Source organism: Bufo bufo, chromosome 3 (assembly GCF_905171765.1).
Source record: "Bufo bufo chromosome 3, aBufBuf1.1, whole genome shotgun sequence".
Classification (NCBI taxonomy): domain Eukaryota; kingdom Metazoa; phylum Chordata; class Amphibia; order Anura; family Bufonidae; genus Bufo; species Bufo bufo.
The window spans coordinates 208,620,246-208,644,224 of NC_053391.1; the positions used below are offsets into that span (position 1 = coordinate 208,620,246).

General features: G+C 45.1%; 1 protein-coding gene across 1 annotated transcript in view; it reads left to right on the plus strand.

Annotated features, from left to right (window-relative positions):
* Positions 1 to 23,979, plus strand: part of LRIG2 (leucine rich repeats and immunoglobulin like domains 2) — a 59,819-nt gene that overhangs the window by 24,242 nt on the left and 11,598 nt on the right. Inside the window, exons 5-13 of the mRNA XM_040423892.1 lie at positions 5,867 to 6,010; positions 7,135 to 7,278; positions 8,505 to 8,648; positions 10,940 to 11,083; positions 14,431 to 14,511; positions 14,954 to 15,025; positions 20,429 to 20,497; positions 20,775 to 20,938; positions 22,645 to 22,965. Of these exons, the coding sequence (XP_040279826.1) occupies positions 5,867 to 6,010; positions 7,135 to 7,278; positions 8,505 to 8,648; positions 10,940 to 11,083; positions 14,431 to 14,511; positions 14,954 to 15,025; positions 20,429 to 20,497; positions 20,775 to 20,938; positions 22,645 to 22,965 (1,283 nt within the window). The remainder of the gene's footprint in view (positions 1 to 5,866; positions 6,011 to 7,134; positions 7,279 to 8,504; positions 8,649 to 10,939; positions 11,084 to 14,430; positions 14,512 to 14,953; positions 15,026 to 20,428; positions 20,498 to 20,774; positions 20,939 to 22,644; positions 22,966 to 23,979) is intronic.

Genomic DNA, 23,979 nt, shown 5'->3' on the forward strand with positions numbered 1-23,979 from the left:
GCCCATTCAGTGCAGCTAACAGCAACATCGCTAAAGTTGGGTGCTATCAATCAGGGCCAAAGAGCCAGCTGATGGCGAGACCAGGAGCATCCGCTAGGCTTGGGACTGCCCTCGGGCACCTACAACGTGATTTCTCTACTGGATTAAACTTTTTTCTGTGCAGTCAAACCGCTATGAGCTGCAAAAAAGGTAGGTGCCCACAGGCTTCTAAGTGCTCTACGAATGTGATTTGCTTGACGGGCATCATTCACCTGACATACTCTCTTTAAACTGCTTATAAAGAAGTGAAAGGAGTTTCAACCAATCTGCCCAATATTGCTAGGACTAGGTAACCAGCCTTAATGGGCTTCATGTGGCCACCCAGCCACAAAGACTGTCCACAAATGGATCTATGCTGATTATGCATGGTCCAAATTGTAATCTCTAGTTTGTTACTCCTCCTGTAGGTAGAGCAGGTGGCAGGTCAGGCCAGAAACATCTGTAAACTATGAACTCATACAATGTTTCTTATAAATCTGATTTTGCAGCTGTGATTCTTGAGTTAACACTACTATTTTTTATTTATTTAAAGGGATTGGCCAATAGCAATATGCCACCAATGTGGGACCTGCACCTATGTCTAAAACAGGACCCCCAAAGTGAACAAGGATACACAGTGCAAGTGCGTACACCTCTCCATTCACCTTTATGGGAGTTTGAAGGGTGGCCGTGCTCGCACAGTTCGCCCTCGTTCACTTTGAGGGTCCCGTTCCAGAGGTGGGTCCCAAACCTATCCTAGTGATATGCCACCAATGTGTGTGATGGGACATCCCCTTGAAGTTTCCTGAACACAGATAAACTGAACCGTTGTAAACTCATATTTGCATGACATTTTATTCAGGGCATAATTGGTGTCATGCTGGTTTTCATCATGCTGTATGTGTGCAAAAGGAGTTAAAAAAAAAAAGGTTGTGTGCCCTTGGTTTTTCCTTTCCCTGAGTGAATTGTAGTCATTCCAACTTAATCAGGAAAATAGGTGCTCGTCCATTGTCTCTTGCGTCACTGAAGCACGTCTAAACATTTAGCAAAGTTCATGCAGCTTTATATAAGGATTATCAATGATTTTGGTTTCTAAAGAAAAAGAAACACATGTTCCTCATCTTCCTTGTTCCCGGGCTCCAGTCCTAAAGAAGATTGACATGATAATTCCTTGCTCCTAGAAGACACAACAAGGTTGTCACGCCCTACGAGAGTGTGGGCCTGCTCTGAATCTTCGTAAAGACCTTCACTGCAGTCACTTTAGTCCTAATCCTTCTTTTCTTCTAAACAAAGCCTTTCCGTGTCAACGAAGCATTGGGGGGAGATCTTGATAGTATTTGTTTGACCGCATCTGTCAACTAGTTGGGGAGAAAAGCTAGGTTGTTGTCTTGGCAGTGTTTTATTAGAAAGTTTGATTCTTCCAATTAGACACAGCAATAAAAACTTCTGATAAAATTTCAGGTTGAGAGGATACATAGTTAAAGGGACACTGACAGGGCCAATAAGCATATTGAGGTATATATATGGCAGTACAGGTCTTATAATGGGTATTACAATCATCTAAGTATCCCCCCTGTCCACCTTATACATACAGTAAACTTAAGTTTTATAACCTGCTCCAACGGTCTTCAATCTGCCCAAGGGGCGGCGTTTCACCTCTCTTGCGCCCAGCCAGCCTCCCCAAATGCCGCTTTGAAGCGCCGCCCAGCTCATGAATATTCAGTTTGGTGGGCGGCTTCTGCGGTCCCCGCCCTGAAGCGCTGCGCTTAACAGTGCCCGGCGCATGCGCCGGATCTTGTGAAGTCCGGTACAGTAAGCGCCGCCCAGCTCATCAATATTCACTTCGCTGTGCGGCGCTTACTGTCCCCGACTTCACAAGATCCGGCGCATGCGCAGGGCACTTAAGCGCAGCGCTTCAGAGCGGGGACTGCAGAAGCCGCCCAGCAAACTGAATATTCATGAGCTGGGCGGCGCTTCAAAGCGGCAGTTGGGGAGGCTGGCTGGGCGCAAGAGAGGTGAAACGCCGCCCCTTGGGCAGATTGAAGACCGTTGGAGCAGGTTATAAAACTTAAGTTTACTGTATGTATAAGGTGGACAGGGGGGATACTTAGATGATTGTAATACCCATTATAAGACCTGTACTGCCATATATATACCTCAATATGCTTATTGGCCCTGTCAGTGTCCCTTTAAACCTAATCTAGAAAATATTTTTGCCACTCCATATCCATATTCCTTTGCTCAATATCAAGTACAATTAAACGTGCATTTCCCATGATTGAAGAAGTGGCAGTGAATATGCCTGGCTCTTCTTTCATTTCTATGGGAGTTATAGAAGCTGTAGAGCACCTTTTAGACGCCTTTTCTCCATTGCGGTGCAGGTCCCAGAGGTGGGACTTGCATTGATTGGATATGTATGGTACAGTGGTGATGGTGCTGTACCTTCTGAATTTTCTATATTTCTGCATAAATTTGACCTAAAAACTACATTTTCACACGACCAAGGCTTGTTAAAAAGTTGGACTTTGACTCCTAGAGAGCCACTTCCAGAAGGTTGCATTTGCTAGATGGTTCTCTTTCCCTGGGAGATACCTTTTTGCATATTATTTGGCCATGGAGCATTGCCACTAAGTCTCCAAACACATCTGGTCTCTTTAAGAAGATCGGGGAGGTGAATTATACCAGCCAATGGAAAATGTCAGGACATCTGTCCTTGATCTGAATCCCAAGAGAATGTTGGTTGTACAGCAAGACCGTAGCCATAAGCACACAAGTCTTTCTGTCAAAGAATGGTTAAAGAAGGCTAAAGTAAAATTTTTGGAATGGCTAAATCAAAGTCCACACCTTAAGGCAGGGCTTGACAAATTTCCTTGGAATCTAGGAGCCAGCTAAAAAAGTTAGGAGCCAGGCGTAGCCGCGTCATAAAATCTATATTGCGATATAATTTTAAGCATGTATATCGCAATATATTGTTTTCTATATTGGGGGGGGGGGGGGGGGGGGTGTTTAAACTTTTTTTTTTTTTACTTTCTTTAATAACTATTAGCCTTCTTAAGGGCTAGAACCCTTGTCATATTCACCCTAATAGAGCTCTATTAGGGTGAATAGGACTTTACACTCTCCCTGCTGCCCTGTGCATAGTACACACAGCAGGGAGCTGACCATGGCAGCCAGCCTCTTATCAGCCCCTCCAGCCTCCCTCTGATCAGCCCCCTCCAGCCTCCCTCTGATCAGCCCCCTCCAGCCTCCCTCTGATCAGCCCCCTCCAGCCTCCCTCTGATCAGCCCCCTCCAGCCTCCCTCTGATCAGCCCCCTCCAGCCTCCCTCTGATCAGCCCCCTCCAGCCTCCCTCTGATCAGCCCCCTCCAGCCTCCCTCTGATCAGCCCCCTCCAGCCTCCCTCTGATCAGCCCCCTCCAGCCTCCCTCTGATCAGCCCCCTCCAGCCTCCCTCTGATCAGCCCCTCCAGCCTCCCTGTGATCAGCCCCTCCAGCCTCCCTGTGATCAGCCCCTCCAGCCTCCCTGTGATCAGCCCCTCCAGCCTCCCTGTGATCAGCCCCTCCAGCCTCCCTGTGATCAGCCCCTCCAGCCTCCCTGTGATCAGCCCCTCCAGCCTCCCTGTGATCAGCCCCTCCAGCCTCCCTGTGATCAGCCCCTCCAGCCTCCCTGTGATCAGCCCCTCCAGCCTCCCTGTGATCAGCCCCTCCAGCCTCCCTCTGATCAGCCCCTCCAGCCTCCCTCTGATCAGCTCCTCAAGCCTCCCTCTTATCAGCCCCTCCAGCCTCTGATCAGCCCCTCCCCCCCTCCCTCCCTCTTATCAGCCCCCTCTTGTAACAAACCCACCCCGCCTCCCTCCCCAGTATTAATCATTGGTGGCAGTGGCCACAGGGTCCCCCTCCTCCCCCCATCATTGGTGGCAGTGGGCAGTTCCGATCGGAGTCCCAGCAGTGTAATGCTGGGGCTCCGATCGGTTACCATAGCAGCCAGGACGCTACTGAAGTCCTGGCTGCGATGGTATGTTAGTAAGCAGCATTATACTCACGTGCGCCGTGATCGCCGGACGCTCCTTCTTCTCATAGGTCTGTGCGGCGCATTGCTAATGCTATAAGCATTAGCAATGAGCCGCACAGACAGAAGAAGGAGCGCCTGGCGGCCTCGGCGCACGTGAGTATAATGCTGCTTACTAACATACCATCGCAGCCAGGACTTCAGTAGCATGACTCCTGGCTGCCATGGTAACCGATCGGAGCCCCAGCATTACACTGCTGGGACTCCGATCGGAACTGCCCACTGCCACCAATGCAGAGAGTCGAGACTGAAGAACCCGGCACCCGACCTCTGACAGGATGCTGTGATCTGCGCGAATAACCCCTCAACTGAGGAGTTAATCGCGCGGATCACAGCGTGCAGTCATAGGGGCCGGGATATGGCCGGCACATTCATTGGTGGCGCAGTGGCCGCAGTCCCTCCCCTCCTCCTCCTACTCTGTTCTTAGTGGCCAGCGGCAGCCGCGCACAGTGGGGAGGGAGGGACTCCTCTCCTTCTCCACTGTGCCGGCTCAGGAAACCATGGTGCGCGCCGAGAGCGCATTTTTGAAAACGGGCTGACAAATACCCAAGCGCCAGGACCAAATTCCTGGTCGCCATGGCGACCTGGCGCCCGGGATTTGTCGAGCCCTGCCTTAAGGCCTCATGCACACGGCCGTTTTTGTGGTCCGCATCCGAGCCCCATTTTTTGCGGCTCGGGTGTGGACCCATTCACTTCAGTGGGGCCGCAAAAGATGCGGACAGCACACGGAGTGCTGTCCGCATCCGTTGCACCGTTTCGTGGCCCCGCAAAAAAAAAATAGCAGGTCCTATTCTTGTCCGCTTTGCGGACAAGAATAGTCATTTCTACAATGGGCCGCCCGTTCTGTTCCGCAAATTGCGGAAGGCACACGGGCGGCTTCCGTTTTTTGCGGATCTGTGGTTTGCGGACTGCAAAAAACTGCACGGTCGTGTGCATGAGGCCTAATTCAATAGAAATGCTGTGAAAGGACCTGAAGTGAGTAGTTCATGGGAGGAAACCCACCAACATGAGTTTAAAGAGGACCTTTCACTAGTGTACAAACTAAAAACTAACTATATCAGTGGGCAGAGCGGCGACCAGGGGTCCCCCCTGCACTTACTAGTATGTCTGGGACTCCCAGGCTATGAGCTGTGCGCTGCGATTGGCCAGCGCTGCAGAAAGGGACACGCCTCATACAAAAAATCAGTCCAGTACAACAGAGGGAGCGCAGACACGGGAGCCTATACCGGGCGAACGGAGCGGCGCCCAGACATACTAGTAAGTGCAGGGGGACCCCTGGACGCCGCTCTGCCCACTGATATAGTTAGTTTTTAGTTTGTACACTAGTGAAAGGTCCTCTTTAAGCTGTTTTGTATGGAGGAATGGGCTAAAATTCCTCCAAGCCGATGTGCAGAGCTCATCAACAATTACCGGAAATATTTAAGTTGTGGTTAATGCCGCACAAGGGGGTCACACCAGATACTGACAGGGTTCACGTACTTTTGCGGCTCAGACATGCGATATTGGATCATTTTCCTCAGTAAATAAATGTCCAAGTCTAAGATTTTTGACTCCTATCTTTATCTGCTTTTAGGACTTGTGTGAAAATCTCATGTAGTTTTAGGCCGAAATATAACAAGTTCTGAAGGGTTCACAAACTTTGAAGCTCAACTGTAAATCCTGTGGAAGTGCCATAAATGTCTATGGATGGGATAAATCTGTTTTTTTTGTCATTCATTTCTAGTTAAATTGTTTATAGCTTCATGGACCCCAGCTAATTCTTACCTTTTCTTCCTGTCTAGGAACCTGAGCAACAATAGAATTACAACTTTGGAAGTTGGTTCATTTGACAATTTATCTGGATCATTAATAGTTTTGAAACTGAACCGGAACAAACTAAGTGCGATTCAGCCTAAAAGTTTGAAGCTCCCAAATTTGCAACACCTGTAAGTTCTGTGTCTTTAATGGTTTTATGTATGGACAGTTGTGGTGCCCCACATAGTGGCCTCAGTATGGCTGTGACGTGGCCAAAAATCCTGTGTGCAGACATTTCGCTAACGAAAGAGACATCTAACTGGTTGCTGATCATTAGTGGCTGCGCCGTTTGCCTATAACACACGGGGGAGGATAAAGGGGTTCTGTGGGATGATTTAAAATGTCTGCAGGACTGGTCCTCCACTTATAGAACTAGCGAGGGGACTTGCATATACTACTCATTGGTGAGTATTCCTGCTGCTCAGCCTTGATGGCATATCATAGGCAAGCTGGCATCATTACCATCAATTATAGAGCAGTGTAATGTGTGGTGACCTCACACCGCTAGGTAGCAAGTGGAAACAGACAGTCCTCAGTTTCTAGGACTGGTTGCTTACAGCTATTTTTGATCATTCCTGGAGACCCTCTCAAGTGCTCAGCTGCAGAAGGAGCGAGCTGGCTGTCAAAGGCAACCCGCTAAGAAGGCAGAGGGGTCTACTCCTGTCTCTACCTTGCTTTCTGCCCACCTTATGAGCCCTGTGTATACACTGCAGTAAGCTGCAATGATGCTTAACAAGACCCAACAAGCACAGGAAAAATTACTAGAGGTGCAGGAGTCGGTGGAGACTAGCAGATGCTACATATATATTTGTCAAGAAAATGTTGAACTATACAACAATCCCCAGCGTGGCCAGTTGAGTTCTACTTAAAGGGTATGAAAACATTTTTGGGCTATTTTTTATGAATCCTTTTTTTTTTTCTTCACACTGAGCTATCGTGTTGCTCCTCTGATGACTCAATATCTCTGAACTGCTGACAGCTTATAAACACTCATTTAAGACATATTCTTATCAGGTTGGTAAGAAATTAGCTATAATGAGTGTTTGAGCTGTCAGGAGTTCCGAGATAAGGGCTATACATGCAGCGACATGACGGCTCAGTATGAAACTGGAAGTAAGAGACTACAGAAACGATAAACTAACCATGTAGGCTGAGTTTATATATAGGAAAAGAAAGGAAAGTTTAAATCTTCTGATTATGAAATTATTCTTTTTGATACAGAGATGATCTGTAAATAATTATTCTTCCTTGGCAGTGAATTAAGGCGGAATCGAATTCAAATAGTGGAGAGCCTGACTTTTCAAGGTCTGGACTCGCTAAAATCTTTAAAAATGCAGAGGAACGGAATTGGCAAACTAATGGATGGTGCATTTTTTGGATTGGACAGTATGGAGCATCTGTAAGTAGTTCATTTATATTTAGAGTGTCATAAACACTGTGTTCATGAGTCGTCCCATGTGGACATTTATAGCATAATGATAGGATATGTCCTTAAAATCCGATAGGAGCAGGTCCCATCTTTGGAACCCACTAGCACTTGTCTATTTTCAGAAGTCCCATCGCAGTGAATGAAGAAAGAGGTGTATGCTTGGCATCGTCTCCTTTCACTACAGAATCCTGTTCTTGAGATAGGAGCAGGTTTCAGAGATGGGACTGGATCAGAATTTGGCTTCAGTGAGCAGAGGAGAGAAGAGGGGCTAGAGACATAGTCCAAAAGCCCTTTGGCGGAATAGACTGCCAACAGTATCAAGCAGCTTTAAGTGTTGTAGTACGTGCAAGCTGCAGATGCAAAATGGTGCATATTTTTAATAACAGCCAATTACAAAATTTCCTGAACATCCCACCGATTGCTTCTGCAGCTACCAAAGGAGATATGCTGCATATATGGTGGACGTGTCCAATAGTGGTTGGCCTTTAGGTCTGTGTTTTCAATCTTACATGCTGCCATGTAGGCAAATCAGTGGTGCAAGATTGGAAATCCCTATTGCACTTTGGACCTGCAAACGTAACCCAGCGCCCAATCTAACCCAATCTAAACTTGCCATCTGCTCCGATTGTTTGGTGTACCTGGATCACTTACTCCTACTAATCTCAGACTAACATGCCTAGTCTATCCTTAGATGATGGGAGCCCTCCCCCCAGAGTTTTTTAGAAGTACACTCCAGGAATGGTTCTCCCATTCCCCTCTCCCCATTTTTTTTCTCCTTTATCTATGAAAATACGTAATAATAATAACTGGCTGACCTGTTACATGTGCACTTGGCAGCTGAAGGCATCTGTGTTGGTCCCATGTTCATATGTGCCCGTATTGCTGAGAAAAATTTAGTTTTAATATATGCAAATGAGCCTGAGCCTCAAGGTGTAAGGACAACGCTTCAGTTGCTCAAAGAGGCTCATTTGCATGTATTAAAACTTTATTTTTCTCAGTAATGTGGGCACATATGAATATGTGACCAACACAGATGTCTTCAGCTGCCAAGTGCACATGTAACAGGTCAGCCAGTGTCATAGGTACAAATCTGCTGACTTGCCCTTTAACTGTTTGTTGGCTGAAGAAGGGTCATCATCTGCCGTCTCTCTCTTGCCCTCTGTTTAAGAGGAACTGTCTGACTTTATCTCTTGCAGGGAGTTAGAATATAACAATGTCACGGACATTAACAAAGGCTGGCTATATGGACTGCGATCACTGCAGCAGTTGTACATGAGTCAAAATGCAATCAACAGGATCAGTCCAGATTCTTGGGAGTTCTGCCAGAATCTCTTGGATCTGTAAGTACCGAAGTGCATTCCTCTTTATATGTGTTATTTGTGGGCTATTATGCAAAATGCTAGCGCTGGTACTTTTTTTTTTTTTTTTTTTTTTTACTGCATCTAGGTACCATCTATGCCCAATAAAAACATCTGCTTTATTATATCGCTGGGTGATTTATAGGGAATGACCTCCCTGGATTCTCACACCATAAGGCCTCATGCACACAACAGTTGTTTCTTGCGTCCGTAAATTGTGCGTCCGCTCAAGAAAACTGATGCGGCATTCGTTTTTTTTCCACAGATCCCTTGTAATAAATTTCCTATCCTTATCCAGAAATGTGAAAAAAGTAGGACATGCACTATTTTTTTGGCTGAAGGGAAACACGGACAACGGACGCGGAACACAAACTGATAAACTATCAGCTTTTATTTGCTGACCCATTGAAATTAATGGGTCACCATCCTATCCGGAAAAAAACGGAACGGAGGCCGAGAAAAACAACTGTTGTGTGCATGAGGCCTAAGTCATATATGTATATAAACTCATTGACAAAAATAACGCACTCAGAAATGTCAGATTGGTGCAAAACTGGGCCAGCAGTTATGTCTCAGGCAGATATATAAATGGTTGCAGGTGTGGTCTGGCCACAAAAGATGTCGTAAAAGTGCTTCCTCTCCCTGCCCTTTTAAAAAGGCTTTTAGAGGCTACTTTTGGATACTGTACCTCTAGGTGAGAGATCACTGATAGACAGACATATGTCTACAATGGACTTGAAGACATTTTGCCCAGTTGCAAGACTTTGAGAGGGGGCACATCATTGGACTGAGAGAAGCACCTAGCTGTTAGGAGGTGTTGACGGCAGTGGTTACGTGAGGGTATGCACATGGCACACAGGCTCAGGGTGGCCCAGACAGACCACCAGTAGAGAAGATCAATTGATTTCCTGACAAGCATGAGCAGCTACCACAGCTTCATTATTCACCATGCTGACACAGTTGCCAGCTTCATTACCCACCCCTGTCTCTACCCAGAACATTTCCAGGCACTAAGCAGAAGGAAATTTGGTGTGATGGTGCCAATTATGTGTCCTACCAGTGACAGACAGCCACCATCACCTTCATTTGTAGTGGTGCCGTGAATGAGAAATCTGGACTGCTACAGACTAGAACCGTATCATCATTAGCGACTAATCCAGGTTCTGTTTGGAATCTGGGTTAGAGTATGTAGGCCTTGTGGTGAGTCCTTCAATCCTGCCAGTGGAACGACACACTGTCCCGCCTGCTGATGGGAAGATTTGGGGAGCCATCACATAGGACAGTCGGTCACCCCTAGACTGCTCAGTGATATGTGAAGGACATCCTGGAGCCACATATGTTGCCTCTCATGGCAGGGCTTCCAACTGGCATTTTCCAGCAGGATAATGCTCAACCACACACAGCAAGGGTTTCCCAGAATTGTCTCCACCAGATTTTAACACTTCTTAGCCTAACTAGTTGGCAGTTTCCTCTTGGTACGTTATTTTATTATATATTTTTTTTGTCAATGAGAGTATATAGAATATATTAGTGTCTTTTCTATGTAACTACCCTGTAACTTTGCATGGGCAGACACGGGAGGTTCTGCAGCTTGTATCCCCATGCCCGCTTTCATTGCCTGCAGCTAGGGGAGGCAGTCACATGGGTAAGGCTACGTCTACACGACGACATTTGTCACGTGACAATTTTTATAATGGCAGTCTATGGTGTCGCACTGCAACATACTGCGACGCAACAGTCGCAAAAAATCCATTCGAGATGGATTTTTCTGCGACTGTTGCGTTGCAGCATGTTACAGTGCAACACCATAGACTGCCATTATAAAAATTGTCGCGCGACATCAGCGCTACAAATGTTGCGCTACAAATGTTGCACTGTAGTTGTGCCCATCTGTCGCGCGACTTATTGTCGTCGTGTAGACGTAGCCTAAATCGCGTTACCTCAGCCATTTTGGAAGCTATGGTCGCACTGTCTGCTACATCCAGTTTTTACACACTATTCCCATGAGCAGCTGCTGCAGTATGGAGTGAAGCTCGCTATGTCAGTATATTGATGTCATTTCTTCAGAACGTGACCAAGCCCTTTAAGAGACTTGCTCCTAGATAGAACACGCTTGGAATTAAGACATTTTATTTTGAGTAACTCGTCTCCAAATCAGAACTTTCTTTTAAATCTGAGACCTTTGTGTGTGAGTATAGGTGCGGTAAATGTGCCAGCATAGTTTCAGCTCATTCCGTCCATCTCATGGTCTGTATGTTATTTTCCTCCCCCAGAGACCTGTCATACAACCAGATAAACCGTTTGGATGAGTTTGCATTTGTTGGACTCACCTCACTGGAAAAACTGAACCTAGGGGATAACCGAATAAATCATATCGCGGAAGGTGTATTTAAGGGACTTGCAACTCTTCTGACATTGTAAGTGAATGTTTTTATCATTTATTTTTTTTTGTCTAAGCCATAGTTAAGAATTTATTTGCTATTATGAGGCAAATGGTTTTCCAGAGCAGCGTAGCAAGCGCTTTTGGGTTTTGTCAAGGATATGTAAAAAAGGTGTATTTCCCCTTCAAGTTGAAAAATCCCCTACCCCTGTAGTCAGAATAGAATTCCTCCTTGTAGTTGGAATAGGGCCCCCCCCGTGGTTGTAAAAATTGTCCTCAGTCGTCAGAAAGAGCCCCAATTTTTGGGTAGGCTTGTCGGTCCAATCATCCCAGTAGTCACATTAGGCTGTCAATGACCGCTTCCGCATCACGTGTTTGGAACCTGAAATTGAGCAAAACTCATTAATCAAAGCTGCTTTTTCACTTTTTGTATTGCGAAGGACACTGCCTGTAGGGTTAACTGCTAATTTAAACGTTTATGCCGTCATTTTTTGCCTGACAAGAAAGCGCTAAAAAATAAATAAATCGCTCTTGCTAATATTCATTAAAACAGAGCAAACAATTAGCTTGCCGCCAAATCTTGTCCATTCAGGCGAGGCAGAGGGTCCCTGGGTATCAGGGTGTCGGTGTGTATATATTTATTATATCTCTACCCCAGTGTTACAGGAACACCCTGATACCCAGGGACCCTCTGCCTCGCCTGAGGGGGCAAGCTAATTGTTTGCTCTGTTTGTTAAGCAAACCCCTGGGTCCCCATGCTCTTGTGGAGTTCTGGTGCTGTCACTTTTTCTATTTTCCTACAATCACTTGCCAAAAAAGCAAGATAATTGATCTCCTTAGAACGGTGTCATTTTTGGGGAATCAAAATTGGTTAAGGTCACTTTACACTGGCTGAGCATCAGCCAGATAATTGCTGACAACTCTCTTTAGCGATAAACTGTCGATGTAAAGGTGCCGCCGATTACCCGACGGTCGAGGTATTATGATCCTTTGTGCGGTCACCTAAATCATTGTTTGCCGACAGCAGATTGTGCCATCTACACAGCGATCGCTCCTGCCCATACCGTAAATGCAGCGGTCTCCTTCACTGATGAGCAGGCGATTCCTAAATTGTGCAGCGTGAGGGGGGGCCTGTAGATATTTACCGTTGCTTATTCATGTTCTGTTTGCTCAGACTTGGATAATTGCGTAGGAAACTGTTTTCCTATTCCCCAATTCTTCATCCGGAGTTTCACCCTGTTGTCTTTCCACTTTAGCTGAGAAATGACTGTCTGAACGCGGTCATATTCTGTTAACCTTTCTGCAACCTCTCTAATGCAGTAATTAAAACCAATCTGGGAAAGTTCAAGCCTCATGAAAGGGAACAAGAACACATTAATTAGGAGCTTTTTTTCGTGGTCCAGGAAGGGTGTAACGACAAATGACAGGCAGACTATGCAGTTCAGGGTCATCTGATGTTCACAAGCAGGAGGGCCGTGCTGATTAACAGGGCGCCAATCACTGATGCTCAACCAAGCGTGAACCAGAGAACCTTCACACTAGGAAGAGGATTTTGTGTTCCCTCCACACACAGTCATTTAGTTAATCATAACAAAACTAGAAAGAAATGCCATTTTAACTTCATATGCAACAAATCTTAAAGTAAAGGAATTTATCAAGCCTTGTACTCCAGAATTCTGGCTTCAGCTTTGTGACTTTTTGGGCTTAGTTGCACAAAAATGTAGCAAATTATAATTTTTTTTGCATTTTTACACCGTTCACTCTAGTTTTAAAAAGTGCTTGGGTATTGTTACCCCGTTGAGCTGGTTTAAATTAACCCAAATTAAATTCAAGAAAAAGAATTCACATGAACTGGGGAGTGAACAGAACACTTCTTTTCCCAGGGTCCTCCTCTGCCATCTAAGATGGCTGCACCTCTTTTCAGATTGCATGATACACACTGTGCATTTGGTAGCCCACCCGAACTGTACTAGCCAATTCAAGAGCAGGGCTTGACAAGTAGGAAGTGTTTTGGGCTACCTATGCCCAGTATGCATTAGGGATGGCAGAAGAGAAGCCCGAGAATTAGCAAGTCTCCAGCTAAAGCGATGAAAAGAAGGACACAAAGTACACGTTCTGTTTGTTCCCCAGTTATTTAAACTGATGATCTATCCTCTGGATAGATCATCAGCATCTGATCGGCGGGGGTCCGACACCCAGGACCACCGCCGATCAGCTGTTTAAAAAGAAGGCAGCGGCGCTCCAGGAGCACCGCAGCCTTCTTACTGTTTACCGCAGTCCCAATGACGTCACAACTTGTATCAACTGGCCTGGGCTGGGCTAAGCTCCATTCAAGTGAATGGACAAGGATAGTACTGTTCTATCAGGGGCCAGCTGTTCCATTCCGCAAAAAACAGAATGCACACGGACGTCATCTGTATTTTTTGCAGACCGCAAAATACTGAAAAAGCCATACGGTCGTGTGCAAGAGGCCTTATTCTGTTTCCCGATATGACAAGGTCCCTTTTCCAATTTTTCTGGCAATTTCCGGGAAAGAACTAATTCCTTCCTGACAAGCGGCTGCTTGTCAGTGAAGGAGACCGCTGCATTTACATACAGTGATCTCCTCCACAGTATGAGGAGGAGCGATCGCTAATGCCATGCAGACTGGTTGTTTGCCAGCACCAGATGCTGTTTACTCAGCACGATCTGCTGCCATCAAACGGTGATTTTTGTGACTGCATGAATGATTTGATTACCTGATGAACAAGCTTTTCGCTCGTTCATTGGGTAATCAGCAGCAACTTTAGGCCCCTTTCACACGAGTGAGTTTTCCGCACGGGTGCAATGCGTGATGCGAACGAATTGCGCCCGCACTGAATCCGGACCCATTCATTTCAATGGGGCTGTGTACATGAGTGTTGTTTTTTGCGCATCACTTGTGCGTTGCGTGAAAAACGCAGCATGTTCTATATTCAGCATTTTTCACGCAGCCCTGGCCCCATAGAAGCGAATAGGGCTTCAGTGAAAACGCATTGCATCCGGAAGCAAGTGCGGGTGTGATGCGTTTTTCACTGATGGTTGCTAGGAGATGTTGTTTGTAAACCTTCAGTTTTTTATCGCACGCATTAAAACGCATTGCACCCACGTGGAAAAAACTTAACTGAACGCAATTGCAGACAAAACTGACTGAACTTTCTTGCAAAATGGTGCGAGTTTCACTGAACGCATCCGGACCTAATCGGTATCGCTCGTGTAAAAGAGGCCTTACACTGCCAGATAATTGCTATGAGCGCTTGTTAGCAGAGAATCGGTCAGTGTAAAGGACCCTTTTAGGCTCTGTTCACACTTGTGCATGTTCCTTTTCCACGTTGTTGATATTGAATAAGTATCTGCTTAATATAGGGATCTGCGAAACAATGAAATCTCCTGGGCTATTGAAGATTCCACTGAAGCGTTTGCTGGACTTTCCAAGCTACATACACTGTAAGTGGCAAATACCCCATGCGGCAGCTTTCTGTCCCAGTAACAAACCAGTAAGTAATCCGCCATTCAGTCATCTGAGACGGTCTGATTCTAGGCTGCTTTAAATTCCTTTTCCTTCTTCTGTAACCTGATTCCCTGCAGTAGTGATCTATCTTTTTATTATACCATTATCGGCCTCTCCCCTGCATACTGAGATGACGGATAAATGAGTGCCTTCAGTGTTTTCACATAATAATTAATTCTAGGCTAATTTCCTAAGAACCTCCTTGTTTTCCTAGTGCAACTTCATTACCAAACATACATTGGAATAGTAAATGTATTGCTAATTTGGTGGTTTAAGTACTGTAGGTTTCTATTGGTCAATGCATTATAGAGCAGTATATTTAGAGGACAAGCTCATTTTACTTTTTTTTTTTTTTTTTTTTTTCTTTTCCCCCCTCAGTGTTTTGCAAGGAAACAAGATTAAATCTATCACGAAAAAAGCTTTCACTGGTTTGGATTCGCTGCAGCACCTGTAAGTATTTGCAATAGCCTAGTGTGTAGCCGATGAAACAAATGTGTGTAATAATATTACAGGCTATAGCTACTAGAGGGGTCGTTGATGCAGAATTTTTTTCCCCCCTAACAGCCGGTTCAGAACAGAGCGTTTTACAGCGCTTTCCTACACGCTGTAAAACTCTCAACAAGGAGAAACCAATGCTTCCCTATCGGCATGGTTCTCACCTGGGCGTTTTACAGTGCGTACGATCGCGCTGTAAAACGCCCGACGCCCCAAGAAGTTCAGGAGCTTCTTTGGGGCGTCTTGTCGCGCGTTCCCATACATAGACTTCCGGGAACGCGCAACAATGGGCGTTCGCTTGTTCCGGAGCCGCGATTGTAAACGCGCATACAGAGCGCTCCATGCCGTATGCTTAGGTGTGAACGCAGCGTAAAGTGGGTAAAATTGGCTTCTACCTCACAGGGTTTTTTGCCTTCCTCTGGATCAACTTGCAGGATAACAGGCCGAACTGGATAGACAGATGTCTTTTTTCGGCCTTATGTATTATGTACTATGTTACTAATGAGAGGAAAACCAGAAATATTGTTCTGATGAACTAAAGCCTGTATTACACCTGCCAGTTTTTAGCACACGATCGCTAATGAACGTTTGTAGTAACACTCGTTAGCGATCATCTGGCAGTCTAATACTGCCACCGATTGCCCAATGAACGAGTGTTTACTCCACATCTTTTGACAGGTTAAAAAAATCATTGTTTGCAGGCGTCCGATTGTGGTGTCTAACCACGATCTGCTGCCGGCAGACAATGATTCAGTGTAAGGAGGAGTGAAGGCATAACGATCCCTCCTTCCTATACTGAGGAGGAGATGGCTGCATATAATAGCAGCAGTCTGCTCTACTAGCTAGCAGGCGATTGACAGGAGGGAACGCTTCCAAGCGCATCGTCATTTACGTGTTACATCCAAATTGTAACTCTCTGTACATTTGATACGTTGTTACTAGTGGTTTGAGAAATAACCGGTCCTTGAGATTGCACAGATACATGCTTTTATCTGTTGCATACTGGGGTAATGATTGTTTCAGATAATGTATACAGCTACTAATAAGCCTGTATCTATGCAACCACAAGGGCCATTTACTACTTCAAACAATGGTAACTATGTCAGTGTAGAGATGCCATCCATTGGAAATAGGAACGGGGCTGCGTATCATTCAGTATTAGGTAGGTGGTTTTAAAGTGTGGTTTGTGTAGGGATAGTGATTTTATTTTTCATTTTTGTAATATATATTTTATTAGGGAAATTTGTGTATTTTTATTAGAAAGCAGTGTATAAAGTATTTCTTTAGCAACACTCTGACTGAGTTTTGCTAAGAGAGAGCCTGTCTTCAGGACACTAAAGATGGCTATGTTTAACATACAGAAGCAGGCTTCTTAGCATGCTTCTTATCTCCCTACCCCAACCCCTGCCTCTTTACATGTGCCCTACGATATTCCTGCACTGTCCCTGCCTCTCGGACTGCTGGCAGCTCTGCCCATTTCAATTTTCCCTGCACTTGTTATTTACTGAGTGCAGATAAGAGTGAAAACGGCATTGCAGTCATCAGCACTTATAGTAGATAGACAGCATAGTGCACTTACTGTCAGCGCTGATTACTGCAGTCCTTCAGCAACACAGTGGGAAGATGGAGAGTAGCAGGGTTGCAACGCCAGCTCTGACTTGAAGTTTACTATATTTTTGTATACTGCGCTGATTGCTGCAGTCCTGCACTTACTGAGGCTAGTTTCACACTAGCAGCAAGAAACTCCGGCAGGCTGTTCCGGCGGGTGAACAGCCTGTCGGATCCGTGCTGCCGCTAGTGCAGGCGTGCCCCCGGGCTACCGCTCCGGCCCCATTGACTATAATGGGGGCGGGCCGGAGTTCCGGCGGCAGCATGGCAAACATGCAGAGAGGTGGCTGGAATAAAACTACAATATATAGTCAATAGGGCCGGAGCGGTAGTCCGGGGGCACGTGTGCACTAGCGGCAGCACGGATCCGACAGGCTGTTCACCCGCCAGAACAGCCTGGCGGAGTTCCTTGCCGCTAGTGTAAAAGTAGCCTAAAAGAAGCGCAAATTAGCAGAGCTGCCATCAGTCAATGTTGTCAACAAATGAGATAGGCATGGTCAGTTCAGAATTTTGGTAGGGCACGAGTAGTGAGGCAGGGGCTGAGCAGGTAAATAGGAGGCAAGTTGAGAAGCCATCCTCTGTGTGTCGCATGTGGCCATCTTCAGTCTACAGTATACATTGAAGATGGGCTCTCCTTAGCAACACTCAGAGGGCTGTTAAGGAGACACCACAGTACTACTACTACAATACTGCAGACACAAAAGTGTATGTGTTTGTTACTCACATGTAGTTTCTGTGTCAGAGAGATGAGGGTGACACAAAGCTCAGCAGCAGGGATACGCAAATACTCATGCTGACTGTGCAGCTGTCTTTGGATCCCCATATATCAGGAGAGTTCGATCATTTGACCCATTTGGTACTCCAAAAAGTATAAGAGCTAGAGAGGTGGCCATCTATGCGTGTGGCTCTTTCCATTGAAGTTTATCAGATATGTAAACTGGTAAGACTCATAATCTTCAATGGGGAGAGCCACGTGCGTGATTGGTCTCCATAATGTCTTTGGAGTGGTGAGGTGGGAGTTCTGGAAGTGGAATGTACCGTCAACGTGTCAGCTGCTAATACCCCTTTAGGCTTTATTGTGGCCCCAAGAGTTGATAGAAAGGTTGTATACCCTGCTTGACAGGCATTTTTTAAATAAATAATGCAAAGATTTCTCTAATAAAGTATTAAAATCCTTGTCCCTATGCAATATTAAGAAAGAAATGATTTGACAGTTACATTTAATGTTCTTGCTGATCGCTGTTGTTGAAGCGTGTCTGATAAGTGAACGAAGGAGCAGAATTGTTTAGATAAAGATCATTAGACTATCATAAAATCTGTGCGCCAAATTATTGATAATGAACTCCATCTGGTCCCGGTCATCCATAATGTTAAAACCATCTGCCTAATATTGTGCATTCTGACACTTTTCTGTCATTCTTTTTTGATAATTAGTGCCATAATTCGCTCCCTTCCTGATCCTTTGGCGCCCATAAGGGTGCCTTCACACACTGCGGATTTTGTTGCAGAAAATTCGGTTTCCAAAAATCAGTCCCATTTGCCTGTATGAGGCTTGCAGAAATCCATGTGCTGGCTACTCACTTTACCTGTCACTGGTTTTAGGGAATGCACACACGGTGTCACTCTGTTCACCTATTGGCAGGGGTTTCGGCCATTTTTACCTTTAGGGCTCATGCACACAAACCTTCCCCCCCCCCCCGCATCCGATCCACGTTTTGTGTGGATTGGATGTGGACCCATTCACTTTAAAGGGGGCGGCAAAAGATGCGGACCGCAAAACAAACTCCGGTCGTGTGCATGAGGCCCTAATGTGATGGTTGATTGGTGTATATTTCTAATCATCCCAACAATTATTCACAGATGATCTATGGTCTCTGTGGCATATTGTGTTTTCATACCACGTTTTAGAAGTAAGGTGTTTATTACATTTGGCAGCTAAAGTGTAGTTCTTTTTCTATACTGCGCATAATAGAAGGCAGATGGAAATTATAAAAATCTTCCATGTTATTTGGCACTCGAGGGAGCCCCAGTGTTACGGTCTTGTGTATTAGGCTCCTGCCATGCATTATTACAGGCTGACAATGTGAAATCTCTATGAAATACACTAGGGTCAATTTCATCAAAAGCCTTTCACTTAATCATGTGCCTTTGGCTTGTACAGATTGGATAAAAACCATAGGGGGAAATCTCGTATAAATTCCATGCTGCTATCACGTTGGGCAAAGGCCAAATTCCATTGATATAGTGGTGGCGAGTCCACAAACTGGGCCGTATTTTACACACCTTGGTAGTACCGCTTGCTAAGGCTAAAGCTGCTCAGCGACATAGAAGGGTTGTCTCTTCATAGACAACCCCTTTTAATATGGGAGCTGTCTGATGGGAAGCTGGAGCCTTTGCCCTACTACTGAAATAAAGTATTAGGAATGAATGGCCGTCCATGTGATATGTGAACTCTTCATGTCTGCCTCATTGAGAGAGGGTCCATAGCAAATCCTATTGTTACTTCTTGCATATGACTTTGGAAGCACTTCCACAAAAATGTTTATTCTCTGACCGGTTAGAAAGGTACATGTTGTAGACTGTAGTGAAGGAAATCTTTTTACCAGTGACTGTATTTGTGAGTTATAACCTCCCTTCTGATCCTTAGCTCTGTCTTTCTAACTGACAGCATCTTATGGGTGGACAGAAAGACAGTTTCTGTATGTATTCCTATGAGAACCTCAATGTCAGTCTCATAGCAATGAATAGAGAAGTAACGGATTTAAAGGGGTTATCCCATCATAATGATCACTGTTAAATCTGTTAATGATTTGACCGTGATCATTTTTGTAAATATATTTGATTAACAAATTCCCACAGTTTAGGATAAAATTCATCCCCACTTACCTCATTGTTGTCATTCGGTCTCCCCTGGTTACGGCCACCGCTATTCTCTGGAATCCCGGTGGCCGAGCTTGTGCAGAAGACTCCTTTTCTTCCGGCCGGGCCGCTCGCTGTCCTGAATGCGCACGCTGCCGCGCATGCGCGATGGTGACTTCTTCCTGGCCAGAATAGTACAGAGCCACTAATGCCGGAGTAAGTCGTCATGGCGCATGCGCGGCGGCGTGTGCGTTCAGTCCAGCGCGCGGCCGGGAGAAGACTTCAATCAAGATGAAGCCCGCCCCCAGCCAGAATCCAGGAAGTGAACGGCGCGCTGGCAGCAGGTAAGTATGAAAAGGCAAAGTGGGATAACCCCTTTAATGTCCTGTGTCAGTTGAAGAGGCAGAGTATTGGTCACATGACACAGATAAGCATCAGAAGGAAGGTTATAACTCACAAATACAGTCACTGGTAAGAAGATTTCCTTCACTTCAATTTCCATCATACCTTTCTAACAGGTTAGAGAATACAATTTTCTTCCAAGTTTCCTATGTGGAATAAGTGAAGAAGCCTCACCATAAAGCTTACGGCTTCATGCACACTGCGTCAGAGCCCTTTGTTTAGTCTGTACACGTGTAAACATATCCCTAAGGCTCTGTTCACCAGATGAGGCCTAAAGATTGTCCTCTTGGCCTTCATCAGGGTGATATGCCTGCTGTGCACTGAGCCTTAGCTTGGTAGCAGAGGTCACCTTTTCATTGACTTCTGAAGTGATGCTGCACCAGACGGTAATATTCCTACATGCTGTTCTGTTCCAGCCATACATAATTAATGGCTTAATAAACACAGATATGGATTTTCTGTTTGACATTTGCTCATTTCTCTTCACAGGGACTTGAGCAATAATGGGGTTATGTCTTTGCAAGATGATGCCTTTGCTCATATTAACCTCCAAGAGTTGTAAGTATTACAAGTTACATTGCTTGTTCTGCATGTGCACGTCGCAGGTATAGTCAATATTAGGCAGAACATTTTATTTTTAAGACACTTGTAGTATCCACACTTATTCCAACCATAACCTGCACTTAGTTTTGTGGGCTCCATGGAATAATTTTTCCTTCAGTTTTATCTCTGTGTGCGGGATTTTTCTTTTGAAGATATTTGTCCCGATGACTGTGACGAAATAAGCTGCCAATTTGTGTCCCGTCTGATAACCTACTGTGTGACTCTTCTACAGAATCCTAAACACAAGCCATTTGCTTTGTGACTGTCAGCTAAAGTGGTTTCCCCAGTGGCTAATTGACCACGGATTGCAGAATTCTGTAAATGTGAGCTGTGCCCACCCCGATTGGCTGTCCGGCCGTTCTCTGCTCAGCGTGGATTCTGGAGACTTTGTCTGCGGTTTGTATCTCATTTCACTACTTTTATCACTGGAACTTTAGAAATGGCGCCGCTCCACTCCTACGAACTTGTAGAAGAATTTTATGCTTGTGCGTGTGTTGTATTTCTTTCTTGGCCATCTTTTTACTGCATTTGTGAAACGGATACAGCTTTTCTAAGTGAAAACTGGGCTGTTCTTTATTGGCTATATACTGTATTCACAAAAAGAATGAGCATTTGTCTCAAGTACAATATATTTACATGTACGAGCCAACCACTAACCACTTGGCTATTGGAACAATGCAGGAACGAACGGCAGTGACATGCAGAGCTTTTCCAGTTAGTATGGTCGGTGTGTGTGTGTGTACTATCAGGGATTGATTTGTAGATCTATCTTATTTGGGGCTCAGTATTCGAATTGTCAGCACTGCAAGATTTTACCCTTTGGAAAGACTTTTCAAAACTGCTTGGTCTGATCTGACATTGACTTGCCAACAACATTTTAAACTAGAAAATTATGCTTTAACGTTTTCCTTTTGGTGTCTGTTGGTTGAATGTAGGCGTGTGGATATGTCTGATTTGGGCATCCCGAAAACAGACACTGCAAAATACAGCGTGTAGGCAGCCCTAGCAAGAGAACAAGTATTGCTGCTGCTATTAACGGGTCCATGCAACTTTAAACATTTTTTAACAGACCTCACAGAGTGGCCGGACCGGCGGTGGTGATCATACTTACCTGGTCCCTGCCACTGGGTTTCCTGCTCCATGGCCGCCTCCACAGGTCCTGCGTCTCAGAGTCAACATGCTGTTGATGTAGGTCACATGACCTCTGCAGCCAATCACTAGCCACAGTGGTGACTTTTTACCCATGCAGCGTGTGACCCAGTGACATACCACATGGGTGACAGGTCACCGTTGCAGCCATTAATTGGCTGCAGTTCTCACGTGACCTCCGTTGAAAGGATGTTTGAGGCTTGAGACCCAGGGAGGTGGCTGTGGAGCAATGGAGCCTAGCAGCGGGGACTAGGTAAGTATAATCTCCACCATAGGTCCAGCTACTCTGAGGTCTGTTAAAAATTGTTTAAAGTTGTATAACTCCTTTAAAAGTGTTGTCTGATTCACAAAAAGGCTGGGAAACAGTTTAAAAGAAAGAGGAAAAAAAAAACCTCACCTATTGAATGCTTCTCCGTTAAGCGCTGAAGCTCCTGTTCCCGGTGGATTGGAAGTGATGGCATCCCATCCATGGTCGCATGCACTTGTACAGGCAGTCACTGTGTCCCTGCGCTGCACATGACTACAGAGCTTCTGGGGTCACATGCTGCTTGGGGCCATATCACGCAGAGGCCAGTGAATGGCTGCATCAGTCCACATCACCACGGGCAGGACACCATGGCTTCCACTCCGCCAGGGTCAAGAGCCTTGGCACTAGAATGGATTCAATAGGTTTTTTCTTCTTCTTGATTTTAATAGTTTCCCTGCCATTTCAAAATCTTTTGGATGGTTGGACAACCCCCTTAGTTACAATAATTCATAAGGAATTGAGAGAAGTTTATTGACCGCTCCTGTCTCTTTAAATGAAATACGATGGAAAGGTTACACATACAGTTTACATCCACTGAAATTGACACCTGACATTACTGCCTGTCTAAACAAAGTATATCAACAGTGCTTTGAGTGTTACCTCTGTTAATTTGTACTTAAAGTAACTTTTTTTTTTTCTTCCCTAGATAATTATCCGAAACCACAAATCAAAGTTCACCCGGAAACAACCGTGGCACTGAAAGGAATGAATGTGACTCTCACATGTGCCGCAGTCAGTAGCAGTGACACTCCCATGTCTACAGCGTGGAGGAAAGACAGTGAAATCTTGTACGATACAAAGGTGGAAACCTTTGCCAGATATCAGAAACACGGGGCTGAGTTAGTGGAGTATACAACGGTTTTGCACCTCTTCAATGTGAACTTTACAGATGAAGGAAAATACCAATGCGTGATCACCAACCACTTTGGCTCCAATTATTCCAGTAAAGCTAAACTCACGGTTAATGGTAAGCACTGGGTTAATACAATGAACAATTACTGTAAAATAATTTCAATGGACAGTGCATTTCAGACTTTATTTTTTCCTATACAGAAGTTTGTGTTAAAATATCTGGGAAAAACACCACACCCAGATAATGTTGTGATTTAAAAAAATAAATAAAAAACACTGCCAGGGAGCAAAAAATGCTAAAGAATTGTAATCAAAAGTCTGTCAACCCTATAGTTGCTTAAAATAAAAAGAATATATGTATACTCGCCCATTTCTCCAGCTCCGTTCTCTGTGGCACTGGTCCAGTACTCCTGCTGCTGTTTTTTTACAGACAGGAGCAGTGATGTTTGGCACATATGATCGCTGAGGCCAATCACTGCCATAATAGTAATGGGTGAATATAACATTTTTTAAAGCAGTTTTAGGGGGTTCAAGATTATTAAAGCATACTTAACCTGTCAACAAACTTTGCACTAATCAGTAGTGTACATGAGGAATGACTTGTAGCTTTTTTTTTTTACCAGTTTTCCCCTGTGCATGCTTTTTCCAGATCTTGTGGGTGGAGACTAGCTGCCATCCACTGCACACAGAAAGTATAGGAGAATCTACTTCCTAATTTTATCACCCTCACTCAGAAGCAGCCCCAGGACTATGGAGTACATTACAGAGAAGTACTGACCTGTATGGTTGTGAATATAGCACTTGGCATGAGAGAGAAACAGTCTAGCTGTGCATTCAGTCTGTGTGTGTGTCACTCATTTCCTGCCCACTCCTCCCCGTAACCCCTCTCCATAGACTTGTATGGGATGATGTAATCTGATCTGTCAGTTAGCAGCAGCCATCCAAGTTTGATATCTAATGATTTTGAAAGACAGTCATTTTAGAAAAGGGTGGGAGGGGGAGGCTGATGACTCCAGAATATGCAATTTTTCTTTGATAACATATATTAAAAAATTTCTTATGGTAGCGTGTACTATTGATCTATGCAAAGTTGTGTGGCTTTAAAATGCAGTGGAGGACCGTAATGAAG